Genomic DNA, 16,587 nt, shown 5'->3' with positions numbered 1-16,587 from the left:
ACTGACCAATTCCCACTACTCCCTACCTGCACTCACCTATCACCATCCCACTAACCTTCCCCAGCCCCATTCCTCCTTTCTATTTATTTCAGAGCTACTTCCCCCTCCCCATTTCTGAAGAAGGGTCCAGACCCAAAATATCAACTTTCCTGCTCCATTGATGCTGCCTGGCCTACTGTGTTCCTCCAGCTCCACACTGTGTTATCTCTGACTCCAGCATCTGCAATTCTTACTATCACTTGTCCTGAATTTTGTTTGCTGCACTAAAGCATATTTAAGATATATATTTATCTGAAATGCTGATGTCAGTTCACTCTTTGTCTTTTCAAGAGAGGAACGTCTTTGGTTATCTACCTCCTCCTCATCATACAGTTCCAATTGTCACCTTTCTGTGCATTCGCAGCATCTTTATTTTTAAGTCCTCTCTAACACCCCTCCTTCAGACATCTGGAACAAAAATGAGGGAGATCCTGACAGCCCCAGGTCCAGATGGTGTACCTTTATCAGTATAGTATTCCTGACACCAATAATGTTCTCTAAAGCAGAGCGGACCTGGGATGAGGATCTATTAATTGTGCTAAAAGGCTCAGTAGGAGCCTGTTGTGGGCAAGGGTAAAGTCTTGAAAAGGCTACATTGGTTTCAAGAGTTATCTGCTACAGATATGTTGAAGAGAGGTGGGTCAGAGCAGGAAGCCAGTTATGGTTGCTCAAGAGAATCACTGCAACCTCCATAAGATAGTCAGTGGGGCAAAGGGATACTCAGTACTTGTGGAAGGATTACACTTTGTCCTTTGCAGAGATGACAGGAAGAGTGGGAACTCAGTAGATGGGTCTTCATTGGGACTGGTCATCCTACCATGGCCTATTGAGGCAGAAAAGACGAGACCAAGGCTGTCAAGGTGATGAAAGGTTATCATCACCCTCCCCCTACTCCCACTCTCACCCCAAAAGGAAGGCTGCCCTGGCAACAGGAGCACAACATTGAGGTTTGGGCCTCAGTAGCACTGAGGTGTAACACCCTTTACAGGGAGGGAAGAACTCTGATTACCAGGAAGATGCTGGAGAGGAAAGGGGGAGCAGGAAGGTAAGAGTGGCCAAGCCCTCACACACAATCTACCACAGAGAAAACTGAAGGTTAACGCAGCAGGACACTGTGACTCTCCAGGCAGGTGGTTACCAACATGGATCCCGTTATAGGAACACAGGAAATAGAAGTAGGCCGCTCACCCCATCAAGCCTCCTCGATCAGTGCCTCAGTCATGGTTGATCTTCTGCCTCAACGCTATTTTTCCACACTATTCCCAAATACCCCCTATGGCTTCCATATCTGGAAAACTATCCACCTCTGCCTTACTCAATGACTGATTCTCTGTCAGCAATATCAATGAAGACAGGCTCACTATGCCCTGTCACTGTGGCCTTGAACCCCTCCACTTTTAACCTCTTTGGAGAGTCAGTTGTGGCACTTTGTGGCATCTTGAAAAACGGCAACTCACCACTGTATCTGGCCAGTCTCCAGGGCCTTCTTTTCCAGAGCTGGAGGACTGTCTAACTCATGGTAGAGCAGTCTAAAAGGGGCAGACGGTGTTGAGTTTCACCTCCATTGTTGAACATGGGTTGTCATTGATTGAAAACAAAAGATGCTGGAGATCACAGCGGGTCAGGCAGCATCCATGGAGAGAGAGCAAGCTAATGTTTTGAGTCTAGGTGACTCTTCATTAGAGCTGAAGTGAAGTGTGGAGGGGGCAGCATTTATGCTACAGTTGGGGGGGGTGGAGTGTTGGTGGGGAGGGGGGATGGTTGGAGTCCCGGGAGAGAATTAGTTTGCTTTTTCTCCATGGATGCTACCAGACTTGCTACCATCTCCAGCATGTTTTGTTTTCAGTACAGATTCCAGCATCTGCAGTAGTTCGCTCCTACATTGTCATTAATTGAGTTCCATGTGGCCATCAAGTGCTTGCCCAGTCAGACTAGTCAAAAGAAAAGGCTTCTTCTTCCTTAACTTCCTTAACTGGCCTGTAAGCACTGGAAGAGCTATTTCCATATGCTTCGTCTTTGACCAAACCAAGCTATTCAGGTCTGACTGAGAGACTGCAAGAGTCAAATTCAGTCAGTAGGGAAAAGCTTGTTTCAATTCAACACCACAGTTAAGGTTTGTGAGATAGTGGCATGACAGACATTTTGTCGGTGGTAAGGTGGACTCTATGTGCCTTGTCTTCATTTTACTGCAGTGACAACACCATTTATTCCATACTGATCAGCAGAACCAGAAGATAAGATGCTGACATTCTGCAGTTCATGTTCCCCTGTGTTTTTTTTTTCTGGGAAAATCCAGTTTCTTTGCACAATGAATAAATATGTGAATGTCAAGCTGTGAACAAGTGAATCTTTAATTATAAAGGTTTGTTTCCAAAAACAGAAACTCCTTGTTGTGAATTTGTACTGCTGGTGATGAAATACTCAAGTTGGAACTCAAAAATAAGAGCAATTACCTTCTCAATTCTTCCAAAGCTGTTCCTTTGCAGGCTTTTAACAAAAATGAAATCAGCCGTACAAATGTGAACTGTAGCTTACCTTGACGGGGGGACTGATGTTTATTAAGATATCAAAGCTGTTTCGGGACATGATTGAGTAAAAAGCAATTGCATGTACTTTGAATTTACATAAATTCGTTGAAGACACAAGGTGAATATTAACCTTCAGGATAGCTTTTTTTTCCTCTGTAGAGTAGTGTAACAAGTAAAACATTTTTATATTTCAAAAGTATACTTTATTTATAAAAATTATAATGTATACATACACATAGTCACAAAGGCAGTTCAGTTCTGTACAATAGCATTTCAAGGAAACAAACAAACATTGGAGTTTGACTCTATCCATACAAACTAAAGGCACCTCTTACTTGTACAAGGCTATATTTACATGCATTTGAGGCACCGAGGTGGCTCTGATAATTGAACAGACCCCCATTTAACTTCAACAGGAACACCTCAGAAAGTGGTCTTTCCCCACTGAGCTTTGGCAGCAGCTGCCCCAAGCTTTAGCGCGTTTCTCAGCACGTAGTTCTGTGTAGGGATTCTGGTTTGTGATCAGTAATCTGCTGATTTTTAGGTGGTTCGAATCACCCCCAGACCTCTGGTTCTGACACTGGACCTAATTTAGATAATGTGAAGTGAAGAAGGCGGTAGACAGGTGTTTCAGGCAAAGAATCTCTGTGCTCATTAAATGCAAGGGTGCATATATCACAAGAAAAGGAAAGACAAAAGTAATAAACAGGGAAATAAAACAAAGGGGAATAAAAATACAAAAGTTAAAAAAAGGCAAATTCAAAACAGTGAAACTGACACTATCAGCTCTTCACTTAACACAGGCTAATTACTATGAAAAACTAAACAATAGTTTCAAACACAGACATTTTAATCAGATTTCCTGACCTTGGGGTGCCCTGCACTGTCACTAACCCACCTTCCCCTCCTTCCTCGCTAGGTTGGATACTTTGGGTCTCGAGGAAGTAGGCTCACCACTGGGGACAAACACGATTTTGAAATACAGCTAGCTGTTCCCATTTGCTGTAGCCAGTGCTTCACTGAAGACTTTGGACGGTGTTCAGTCTGGTTTGAGAACTTGCCTTTTCTTACTTTGTGATGGTTTTATGAGCCGGTTTTCACCTCAGGATGTGTCTGAGGTCCTGTCAGTCATGTCGGTGGTTTTCAGAGGTCGTCAGACTTGCTGGTCGTGGTTAGCTCCCCCGGTAACAGACGGCCCTGTGTTAGTAGGTTTCAGGGAGATAGCTGTGCAGATAGTTGTCAGGAAGAGTAGCTGTCTGGAATCCCTCTTCTGTTGGTAGCTGCAGGGATGGCTCTCTCTCTCTCTCTCTCTCTCCCAGATCAGGGCCAGCAGTTAGACAGACTGTGTGCTCCGTTATCACCTCGCAAATCTGTTGAGCTATTGTTCCTCCGCTCAGGGCTGAATGGGCTTCCTCAGCACTGGAGTAGGTATGAATGATTTTTCGATTGAGATGAATGGTCTTGATGGGTTTGGAATGTCCAGCATTTCTCTTGGATAGGTATAAGTTCAGTGGTGCGAAGGTTTTTTTAAACATCCAAGGTGAAACAGGTTTGCATGTAGCACAAAGATGTGGAAGGTTCAGTAACTTTGTGCCTGAGCACTGATTGGAATTGAATGGGTTTATACCTGTGTAGGCTGCAAAGGATCTGAAATTGTTGAAGTTGTTTGTTTCCTATAGACTAGCTTGCATTGTTTTTAGCTGAGGCATGAATGGGGGTTCTTCCTTCAGTTTCAGTTAGTTAACCCCTGTCCCAGACATCTGCTCCTGGGCTTGTATATTTCCCAGTATGTCCCAGCCAGCCTTTTTCTGGCTCAGATGCAGTCCGTGGTCTCTGGAGTTCTGTGGACTTTAATCTGATATAATATAATTCCCACAACTTCTGCCTTCAGAGGGTTTTTAAGTCCAGGGTATGTCCAACAACTGTTGGGGATTTTTACCCCTCCTTACACCTAGACCTTGGAATGTGCCAGTCTGCAACACTCAGTCGAGGTCAACTCCTTGTCCTGGACGACCAACAAGTTTCAGGGAGACCAAAGATCATCTTTCACCGAATTGATGGTCCTCCAGGCAGAGTTGATGTTTATTCCTGTCCAGATGACAAGTTAATACATCAGAATCTGCCTGTGTTTCAGGAAGCTGCCAGGAAACTATCAACTTTTCACATTTAACTCATGTGCATTCATTATTGTGCAGGAGATCCCCATGGGGCAGGCTGGGATTACATCTACATTGGCTAAACAGAAATGAGGTGTGGGTTTTAACCCCAGTTTCTGTGTTTAGCTCTGAGTGCACTGGCTTTGTGGGACTCAGCTGGTTGCACAAGGTAAAAGTTCAGGGCTGAACAATCTGGAGCAGCGAAAAAGGCCTTTAAATCCTGAAACATGACATCTGCTTCTGTGCCTCCATTTTGCTGACTGGTTTCCATTTGAGACTCAGCTTTCGTTGCCTTTGGAGTTCATTGCCAACATTTTGGAGATCGGTTCTGCCGCGTTCAATTTTCTTTTCTTTTTGATCTTGATCTGCACTCCCAACTGTTACGGACCTGACCAAACCCCCTCAACATATTCAGAAGATAGTTTAGACCCTAAGTTTCTTATTTTAAAGGTAAATGTAAAATGTTACATTCCAGATGCAATTTTATTGGTCAACACTGGATTTAAAGCTTAACAAACTTTATTCATCCACGATAATTAAAATACAACAAAAGAAAGGAGGAACTGGAATAACTTAACTCTATTGGAAAACTTAACAAAATAGATACAGGAACTATTACGAAGTAACTGTTCCAATATAACAACATCCCATAAACACACCCTTGGCAAAAGGCAAATCCAGAAAACAGATGCAACTACAGTGCATGCAACTCCAGTGGCAGGAAGAGCTCTGGCTGTAACCGAGACAGGGGAAAAAAAAGCTTCCATTTCTTCAAGATCCCAACAGCAACTGCTGAAAACTAAAACTAAAAATCTTGCTTCTGTGGGAGTTTGACCCCACCCATTCAGGCAGCTTCTATTGTTCCAGCTTTAAAAAACCCAAGGCCTCACAAGCTGTTTACTCTAATGGCTCTGGTAGACTGCTCCAAGACTCTGCCTTAAAACCTCTCTTCAAAATAAAATCCAGGACAAAACACAGCTCTTAAAGTATCACCATACAACCACCTGGTTCACTAGGGCTGTTACTAGGGCTGTCCTGTGAGGAGAGATTGGTTCAACTCGGCCTGTATTGACTCGCATTTAGAAGAATTGTAACATTATAAAACATATAAAATTCTTATAGGACTGGACAGATTAGATGCAGGGAGGACATTTCCTCTGGTCAGCAAATCTAGCAGTAGGAGTCACTGTCTCATGATACAGGGTAGACCATTTAGGCCTGAGATAAGGAAACATTTCTTTACTCAGATGGTGGTCATGCCCTAGAATTCACTACTTTTCTTTCCCTCATGTTCCGCTCTCTTTTCCTGATCTATTTCTTTCTCTGTGTCTAACTTGACTCTCGTTCACCCAATTTTCTTGTCTGTCATTAGCTGTGTTTCTTCCTCTAATCAGCTGTTTCATTGGTCAGGGATGTAGACCATCGGACATAATGTTCATGTGGTCCCAGATATGACACCTGTGTGACTGGCACATGATCAATTCACATCTCCAACAGTTTGGCCATAGATTGTGACCTGAAAGTGAGGAACATGGTTCATCTCACCTGAGACACTGCGAGATGCACCACTCTGACAATCTTTAGTCCTGCATTTACTCTAAAAGTATCAGTCTCTGTTACTGCCCAAGGGAAAGGAAAGATCTGCATTTTTATGTTAGGTCTGGACACCTCAAAGCTGTTTCCAGTGAAGTACTTTTGAAATGTTGGTAATGTCATAATGTAATAAACACATTAGTCAATTTGTGTTCAGAAAACGCCCATGAATACCAATTAGATAATGAGCAGTGAATGTATTTTTGCAGCATTGTTTGAGCTTAATATGATCATAATGAACCTGCTCTTATTCAAAATAATACCTTGGGATCCTCTACATTCTTCTGAAAGGGCAGAAGAGGTCACAGTTTAAAGTCTCATCCCAAAATCCTAATTGCCTATTGTTGATAAAACCTTTGTTCCCAAGGGATTTGGTGATTTCAGTGTCCCTTGGGAAGCCTCCCATTCTCCACCCTTCACAAACTTCTTCTGTTATAATTTATGGTCCATCGCAAAGAAAAGGCGATGGTGAGCTGCACTTTTGAACTGCTGGTGGGAGAAGATGAGAGTCGCTGCACCTGCAATGCAGTTTTTAATATGAAAGGCTCTCAGTAAATGTTGTCAGCATGTGTTTAATGCAAGTCAGCTATCAACCTAACTGTCAAGAAGTATTGTGGAGTTTCCCAGCTTCCCAACCTCTGGGCTCATGACAAAAGTTCCCAAAGCAATGTACAAAAATATTCACGACGTGTACAACTTCCATTAGCCATGAACCTAACTTGTCCCACTTCAAAATGCTTCAACACCCATGAGACTTATAAATTGTAGTTTGCTGGATTAAGGAAGTGCTGTAATTGGTGAAACAATTCCACAGACTTCCCTTATCCACCTGTTAGCACAATCAGACTTTCCTGAAAACAGTGACCATTTAAAAGGTTCAGAAACTTTTGGAACCCAACCTCATTATGGTCTCACTGCTCGTGTGAATGTAACCTTTATGTGGCAAGCTGGTACCGTGCCATGAGTCTATAGAAACTTACGGGATACCATTTTGTCTGAAGTTTCAATGCTTTGGCAATTGGTGGCAAGGTATTTGTGAATTCACATGAAGTCTCCTTGCCCTGCTATTTTTAAGAAAGTACTAAGTTATTGAAAATAAATTGGCTAGCACCTTTGATGAAATAACAGGGAAGCTCGTATGAATGTTTTATTGCATTTGTTACTGAAACTGCACAACAGGATTTCAACTGTTACATAAATAACACTAGGAGATTAACAGCAAAGTACAAGGCTCTCTGATTCCATCTGAGTAAACCATTATGTTCTATTAGAGCAAGAAATTTTACTGTCAGAGAAAAATGTTTTCTGAAGTGTGAAATGCAAATTAAAGGAAGTTGTGAACTTCATATTAGCAATAACTGAAACACCTTTATATATTTTTCTTATGATATCAATTTTTAAATATTTAAATTAATTTGTAAATATTCATTGCAGAAACAAGAGGCAGATTGCCAAAGCTTTCTATCTTGCACTCATCTGGACAGATGTAGAAATACCAAACATCAAGGGGAACAATAATTTATATTGCACGATAAAAGATATTGGTTGGGATCTGGGTGACATTGGCCCAGTTAACATTTATTGCCCATCCCTAATTGCCTTTTGAAGGTTGCTGGTTGGCCACTGCCTTGAACTGCTACAGCCCACATTGTGTAGGGTGACTCATGAGCTGTTAGAAAGGGAGTTTGGGAATCCGACCCAGTGACTGAGAAAACATGACAGTTATTGTTTCAAGTCAGGATGGTGTGTGGCTTGGACATGAACTTGCAGTCGGGTATGATTTCCTTGCAACTGCTGTGCATTAGTTCGTGGAGGTGCAGGTTTGGAAGGTGCTGTCAGAGGAAGCCTGTTACTTAATTTCCACTTCCATCCTTCCATTTTCTGGTATTTTTGACCCCAGGTAATTGAAACTAGTTAATTTAAAGTTCATTTGCAATAGATATGTTCTTCCCTCAAACTGCCTGACCCTTATGTCACCTGAGAGAATTTAGACGCTCAAGAAATAGAAAGGCAGAATCACCACAGTGCATCAGGCAGCCATTCAGCTAATCATGTCCAGGGATGTGCAGGCTAGGTTTGATTTTTCTTTATTGTCACATGTACCAAAGTATAGTGAGAAGTTTTGTTTTGCATACAGTACAGGCAGGTCATACCATACAAAGACACCATAGGGTAATAGAACAGAGCAAGGAATACAAAGTTATGGCTGCAAAGAAGGTGCACAGAAAGCAAGATCGACATTGCATTTTGAGACACCCATTCAAATGTTTAATAGCAACGGGGAAGAAGCTGTTCTTGAACCTGTTTAGCCATGGGAAATGCAGGGTAACTGGGATAGGGTGGGGTTGGTGGTCTGGGTGTGATGTTCTTCAGAGGGTCAATGTGGACTCAATGGGCTGAATGGCCTGCTTCCACACTGTAGGAATTCCGTGATTCTAAGAATTTCTTTTTGTTCTCTTTGTAGTTCAAAATGGCGCCAGCTTGTGACAACAAAACACTTTTCACAGTATCTTTCTAGACATATGTGACAATAAATAAATAACTCAAAAACTTTTGAATATTTACCCATTATTTCAACCCTGTTCCTATCCATGTCAGTCATCTTGCAATCATTGTTGCTGCTGTGTGTCACTGGTAGAGATGAAATGTTTGTGGATGTGGTGCCAGTCAAAGGGGTTGCTTTGTCCTGGATGATGTCAAGCTTCTAGAATGGTAGTTACCCAGGCAGTAAAGGAGTATTCCATCACATTCCTGACTTGTGCCATGTTGATGATGGTTGAGATTTGGAGAGTCAGCTGGTGAGTTACTCACTGTAGAATTCCTAGCCTCTGATTTTTCTTTTGGAGCCAAGGTACTTAATTGGCTGGTCCAGTTCAGTTTTGATCCATGGTATACCACAGGACTGGGCAATTAGTGATTAGAAGATGTACTCTTTGTCCAGTCAAGGGTTGGGGAATGGTCCATCTTAATTAGAGGGTTCCCCATCACCAAAGGAAGAACAGAATCCCATTGCAGGCAAAGCAGAGAGAGAGGCACTGTCCTCTCTTCCAATATTTTGGTGTTAGGTGGCAATGACTTTACAAATAAACCTTTAACATCATTTTACATAGAAACATAAAAATATTTTTAATGATCTCTTCTCAAAATTTAACATTCCCACTGTCTACTGCTTGACAAATTACACAGATGAAACAGTACAGTAATGGGTTATTCAACCCACTTCATCTTCTCTCTACGTAAACCACCTCTCACTCCTCTTTATCTAACTCTTAACAGCATGATCGTATATTCCCTTCTCCCTCTTGTGTTTGTCAAACCCTCTTTAACTGTAGCAAGTTCTGCAATCAAACTGCTGTCCAGGTGAAGAATTCTTCCCTCAATTCCATATTGCTCTGTCTCTGATGCGGGTACTCCTTTACTCTCGCAAATAGATTAACGTCAAACTTAATCACCGCCGGAATTGTGTTGTGATATTTCAAAACTGAATGATTTTGCAGCTTTCACAAGATACAGCCACAGTTTTGGAACAGTACAATCTTAAAGTCAGTGTGCCAAATGTACTGTAAAATTATGTGTCAAAAATAGCAGCTGTATGATAGCCACAGAACTGTGTTTCATACATTCTTTGACCAAATGTGATTCAAACAGCAGTTGCCATACTAATTTCATGTTAGTGTGATGTATTTTCAGGTGAGTGTTATCACTCAAGTGGTAATACAACTTACAGTTCAGGTCTTCAGTTGACTCTGAGGCGAGTAGTGTGAGGCACTGCCATACAAAGCTGTCATGCAGCATTTCGGTTTCACGTTGAGCGCTGTGTGACTCCAATCCAGTTGAGATTACTAATTCTCAGGTTATTTGTCGAAACTGCCAGCCTCTTTCTAAAGGTACTGTAGAATCTTTGCAATGAATGAAACTAACTGTTCTCTGCTCTTATTAAAGAGTAGCTGACAGGGAAAATTGAGCTTTGTGCATGCTTTCAGAGAGCGAGATACCATCAAGTGCAGCCTGTAATGTCACAGCCACTTGAAACTGTACCCATTATGCAGTTTATATCGTGTTGTGTCACAGCAGCATCATAAAATTTATTTTAAACAGCATTGCGTCATTAAGCAAAATACTTTCCAAGCGTTCTTTGCTAGTTAATAACACTCAACATAATGATCTAGGATATAAACAGAAATTGCTAGTGAAGTTCAATAGGTATGTAGAAAGAAAGTAGTGTTAATGTTTTGAGTCTGGTGACTCTTCGTCAGAACTCATGATGATCTAGCAACCACTCTCATACCTGACAAGGTCTGTTGTCATTGTGACTAAAAGATGGCCTGAGACTTTTTCACTTTCATTTCTCTCCAAGCGCATTTTCACAAAGATAGTGAGCTTTTAGACAGAGTACGCTTATTGTACACTGCTTGAAGTTGTATTTCACAGTTTGCACACTGGAAGATTGGAGTTACAGGCCAAGAATGTTTTCTTTAATATTAAGAATAATACCACAAATATTTGAGGTATCTGATATAACTGTGACATTTACCATAACTTATGTACATCAAATAAATTTAACTTGCTGTTATAAAATTTAATGTCCTTTGTACTGTAACTATCTGTAAGTATAATACAGCAGAATGACTGCATGGGCCTAAGAAAGTGGGACAATCTCGTAGAAATGGTGTCATCATTCCATTCAGAGATGTTCATCTTGTAGCGAGTCACATTGAGCGTCTGAATTGAGATTCCAGGTCTGACAGTGCTAGAGGTGGGATTTCAGAATCTAACAGAAAATTCAGAAGAAATTTGCAGAGGAACAAAGAAACTCTAAGGTTCCAGGATATGCTGTGCTAGTTTTGCAGGTACTTGCTAAGCAGGTGGAGAGACAGGTAAATATTGTTAGAAGTCCAGCTCACCACTTTCACATGCCCATTCCCCTTCCCCAAGCTATTGCCCATGATAGGATGGGCGAGTGAGGTGCCCAATAGATTGCCTGCCTTTAGACCTAATGAGACCCTTAACTGGACAATGAATTGGCAATTAACTCCCTAAAGCATTCTCCATTGCCATAAAATGCGAGGTGGTGAGAGGCCAGTCAGAGTGTGAGAGCCAGTTTTGAAACAGCTCTTTTGAAAAGGTAGGAAGGAGCTTGGGGAAGGTGGTTCATTAGGAAGGCATGCATTGGGGTCACCACGGTGTCATCACTGCAACCCCAATCCCCATCTTGTTCCTTCCTGCTTGTCCTGTATAACTCAGCCCACCACTCCAATCCCCCACCCCTCTCCTTAAAATAGGGAAGCAATAGCAGAACATTTGGAAAATCACACTCTAATCAAACAGTCATCATGGCTTCATGAAAGGGAAATCATGTTTGATTTTTAAACGTTCTTTGAGGAAGTCTCAACCAGAGTGGATACTGGTGAACCTGTAGATGTGTTGTTTTTCACTTCCAGGAGGCATTGTGACAAAGTACCTCACAAAAGCTAAGTCCTATGATAAGAGCCCAAGGTATTGCAGGTAGTAAATTGGCCAGGGGAGAGAATTGACTAATGGGCAGGAAAGAGCGAGTGGGGATAAAGGGTATTTTTTTTCAGATTGGCAACATGTAACCAGTGGGGAGATACAGAGATCAGTGCAGACAATACAAAAACAGGTGGAAAGGCAGACTGTGAAAGGAATATAAACAGTTTACAGAGAGATACTGACAGGTTAAGTTAGTGGTCAAAATGTGGGAAAATATAAAGTTCATTTTGGAACGGAGAACAAAAGAACAGAATATTGTGTAAATGGAGAAAAGCAGCAGAGAGGTGCAACACAAGGGGACTTGGGGATTACTTATGCACGAAACACAGAAAGCTAGCACACAGGTGCAGCAGATAATCAGGAAGGCTATTGGAATGTTGGCCCTTATTTCAAGGGGATTGGAACATAAGAGGCAGGAAGTCTTTCTGCAACTGTACAAGGTGCTGGTGAGACCAGATCTGGAATACTGTGAGCAGTTTTGGTCTTCTTATTTAAGGAAAGATATCATTTCATTTGATGCAGTTCAGAGAGGGTTCAGTAGGAGAATCGCTGGTCTGGAGGAATTGCCTTATGAATAAAGGTCAAACAGATTGGGACTTTACCCACTGGAGTATAGAGGAAACATACAGGATGCTTAAAGGGATTGACAGGGTAAATGCTGAGAGGATGTTTCCCCTGATGGGAGAGTTTAGGGGACCAGAGGGCAGAGTCTCTGAATAACAGGGTACTTAAATTTAAGACTGATATAAGGAGTAATTTCTTCTCTCAGAGGGTTGTGTGTCTTGGAACATAACTGTGGGTGTTGAGTCCTTGTGCACATTTAAGGTTGAAATGGATTCTTGATCAGTAGAGGAATCAAGGGGAAAGGACAGGAAAGTGGGCGTGAGGAATGTCAGATCAGCCGTGATCCTTTTGAATGCTGGAGCAGGCTTAAGGGGTTGAATGGCCTACTCCAGCCCCTACCTCTTACGGTCTTATGATCTTATCCCCATAATATTTGTATCCTTTACTGATTAAAAATCTGAGTTAAGAATTTCATCCTTATCTCTGTCTTAAATGTGCAACTCTCACACTCTGAGATTAAGGTCCTAGACTGTCCCACAAGGGAAACAGTCTCTATGCATCTACCTGCCAAGTCCTCCAAGAATACTGTACGTTTCAATAAGGCCACCTTTCATTCTTCTATAGCCCAATGAGTACAGCTCAAATCTACTCCACTTCTCCTCATAAGACTATCCTTCTATTCCTGATATTGGCCCAATGAGCCTTTTTTGACTTCCTCCAATGCCAGTAAATCTTTTCTGATATAATGGGCCCAAACCTCTTTACAGTATGCCAGCTGAGGTCTGACTAGTGCCTTATATAGTTTAAGCAAAATCTCCCTATTTTATATTCTATTCCCTTTGAAATAAAGGCCAACATTCTAATTGTCTTTTTTCATTACCTGTTGAATTGCATGTTAAGTTAAATGCCTGCTTTGTCACAATAAAGATATCTTCCTGATATTTTAGATGACTTTTTGTGTGTATGAGCACATTTCGCCACTTAAAGGTGCCATTTACATGATTCACAGCCTTTTAGTTATTTCTTGAAATGAAACACTTTGACTATCGTAAAAACAAACCAGTCAAAATTTGTCAGATTCAGACTAATCTGTTGCACCTTCTGTTTCAGCAATCAGTTGTGGTATTCCTAAAACCCCTGGAAATGGCTCAGTCTTTGGCAGAGATTACAGTGTGGGCAGCAAGGTCAACTATCAGTGCAGTGAAGGTTTCACACTGGAGTCCAGTCAACAAGCAGTAGCAATCTGCAGAGAAGATGGAATATGGAGTAATAATTGGAAGACTCCACATTGTAAACGTGAGTTTTTTTTTAATGCTATTATTGTACATTTATGAGGATTTATGAGTAAAACGCTCTTTTATAATCCTTTGCTCTATTTTATTTAAAATAATTATTTGTAGTCTGAAATCTTTGTAACTGGATGGAATCAGATGACCTGCTTCCTCCAAAATCAATGGAATACTTTATGTTGCTTTACTCTAACATACCTTTGAAATGCATACTGCAAAACTGATACTTCTTCCATCTTTGTATTTTGACAAAAACTGCTTTAATATGCAGCTTGCTAGGTGCCATGAGATACATCTCTCAGAACATCTAGTGCCTATTCAACCCATTGTCTGAAAATGTGTCTCTCCTTAAGTGTAGAAGGTCCTTCAAATCCTTATTTTTAATTATCCCTTTCATGTAATTTAGATGTAATATCTAATACTGATGATTACTGAAATAGGAGCACACTTTCTGAGATCTAAATATACACTTATTAAATAAATGCACAATTATGTCATGTCTTTCATGACTACAAAATGCCCTAATGAATAATTTATTTTAAGTACAGTCACAATGGCAATGTAGGAAATGCAACATCCAGTTTTTAGACAATCCCTAAATCAGCAATATGATCAGGAACGGAGTCACCATCCACCAGTAGATCTGCCTGAACTGTATTTAACCATGTCAGGTCTTGACTGCTGGAACTACTCACTATGCCAAACTTGTCTTGGAATGCAAATATCACCTCCTGACTTCTTTACTGCAAACCGTCTTCTTAACCCTATTCACTTGTCTCATCAGCCGTCCTGCTTTCAATCACAAGCACAAACAGTTCATGTAGTTTCTTGTCACTAAAATAAAGATCATCTGGCCAACTTCTTCCCTCCTTTCCATTAGCCTGCATACTTCCCTAAAATGTCCCCCAAATCGTCAACTTGCATCTTTCTCTTCACACCCTTTTATCTTCTCTTCTATTACGGCGTCTCATCCAAGAAACCCAACTTCTTCTCCCTCAGCTATTTTCCCACCCAACCTCCCTTCCTGCCCACAATGTTTGCTGCTGACAATTTTGTTCCTCTTTAGGTGTTGTCCCCCTCTGTTTTAAAACTGCTGTCATCACCCATCCCCACAGAAGCTACCATTTGATTCCACCATCCTTGCAACTGATGACCCTTATTTACAACCTCCCTTTCCGCTCCAAAGTTCTTAAATATGCTGTCTCCTTCTCAATCTATCCCTCACCATTCATGGAGCTGCATGTCTGACTCCTTCTAATTAGGTTTCTGCCATAATACTGAAATGGCTCCTATCACAGTCACAAATAACATTTGATGTGACTGTGACAAATGTAACTTATCTCACCTTGTACTTCCTGATCTGTCACAAGAGCATTTGACACCTGGCAGGGTGTCCTCACCTGGTTCCATTCTGATCTATAAAATGATAACTGGAGAATCCTTTGCATTGGTGTCTCTTCCTGCTTCTAGACTAATACGCCTGGTGACCCTCAGAGGTGAATCCTATTTCTGATCTATCTGCTGCCCCTCAGTGACATCATCTGAAAACATGGTTTCCTCATGTAGATATTTCTTATCAACCAGTAGAGCTATGTTATAACCTACCTCTGGAGCAGGTGGGACTTGAACCTGACATCCTGGCAAGTTTCCACATGAATGCTTATAACACCCAGCTCGACATCATCGCTATCCCTCTCAACAAACCAATGTTGATGGAGGTTTTGCAATGGAGAATGCACCAGTCAACAGGTAACTGCCATAATTGGACACATTAAGACTTTATTTTCATCTTAACAAAAGCTTTGGTCACTCCCTTGCACATTCCCTATGTCAATATATTGAGCAATTAGAGCTGAATTACCTGGTTTGAGTTCAAACAAAAGATTGCCACTGTGCTGTTTGCTGATACATGATTCTCCATGACAGTGCTTCCGTCAATCAAAGTCCTTATTTTCCTTTCCTTAAACTTGAGTTTACCCCAAAATCTGTTGCCCTGTTCTTATTCACAACTTGTCATATTCACCTGCCACCTCTGCACTCCCTAATGTTAAATGATTACTGGTCAAGCAACACCTTGATTTTAAAATTTGCAGACTTATTTCCGGATCCTTCCATGGCTTCACCCATTTCGATCTCTGTTCTCCTCCTGTCCTACAGTCCTTTGGGATATCTGTGCTCATTGAATTCATGCTTCTTGATCATCCTCGTTTTCAATAGCTATACTGCTTATCCCATACCTTCACTTGCCCTCAGTCTTAAACTGTGGAATTCCCACCCTACTCTTCTACATCATTTTATGATGCTTTTCTATCCTTTGGATACTCCTGATAAATCTCAAATTTGACCAAATTTTTTATCCTACTTCTAATGGTGCAACACTTTCTCTGTATCATTTATATAGTTGTGGTCAAGTTCAGGAGGGAACTTAAATCCACAAAACTTCTGACTCAGAAATAAATGCTTCCAACTGAGTTACAGTAGCTGCTTATATTTACATGTTGGATATTCTTGTATAAATATATATCAGGCCTGAAGATATAGGAGCAGAAGTAGGCGAAAACTGTTCACAGTATTTCTAGCTATGGTTGAACTCGTGCCTTGTATAATTTTAGCAAGACTTCCTTATTTGCAACATTCCATTTCCTTTGAAACAAAGGCCAACATACTATTTGCATTACCTATTACTTGCTAAACTTGGATGCCAGCATTCTGTGATTTAAGCACAAAGACCTTCAAATGTCTCCATGCTACAGCTTTTGACAATGCTTTTCTCCATTCAAATAATATTAAGCTCCTCCATTCTTCCTGCCAAAGTGCATAGCATCATGTATTCCCACATTACATTCCATCTCCCAAGTTTTTCCCACTCCCTTAACCTGTCAATATCCCTCTCGGGCTCTTTGTGTC

The 16,587-nt window shown here is 41.2% G+C and overlaps 1 protein-coding gene across 1 annotated transcript in view; it reads left to right on the top strand.

The window, feature by feature from the left end:
* LOC109928798 (CUB and sushi domain-containing protein 1-like) overlaps positions 1-16,587 on the top strand; it is a 2,165,117-nt gene that overhangs the window by 1,980,237 nt on the left and 168,293 nt on the right. The window contains exon 54 of the mRNA XM_048597409.1: positions 13,502-13,687. Coding sequence (XP_048453366.1) covers positions 13,502-13,687 — 186 coding nt within the window. The remainder of the gene's footprint in view (positions 1-13,501; positions 13,688-16,587) is intronic.

Source organism: Rhincodon typus, chromosome 5 (genome assembly GCF_021869965.1).
Source record: "Rhincodon typus isolate 14 chromosome 5, sRhiTyp1.1, whole genome shotgun sequence".
Classification (NCBI taxonomy): domain Eukaryota; kingdom Metazoa; phylum Chordata; class Chondrichthyes; order Orectolobiformes; family Rhincodontidae; genus Rhincodon; species Rhincodon typus.
This window is presented reverse-complemented; position numbering and strand designations above follow the sequence as displayed.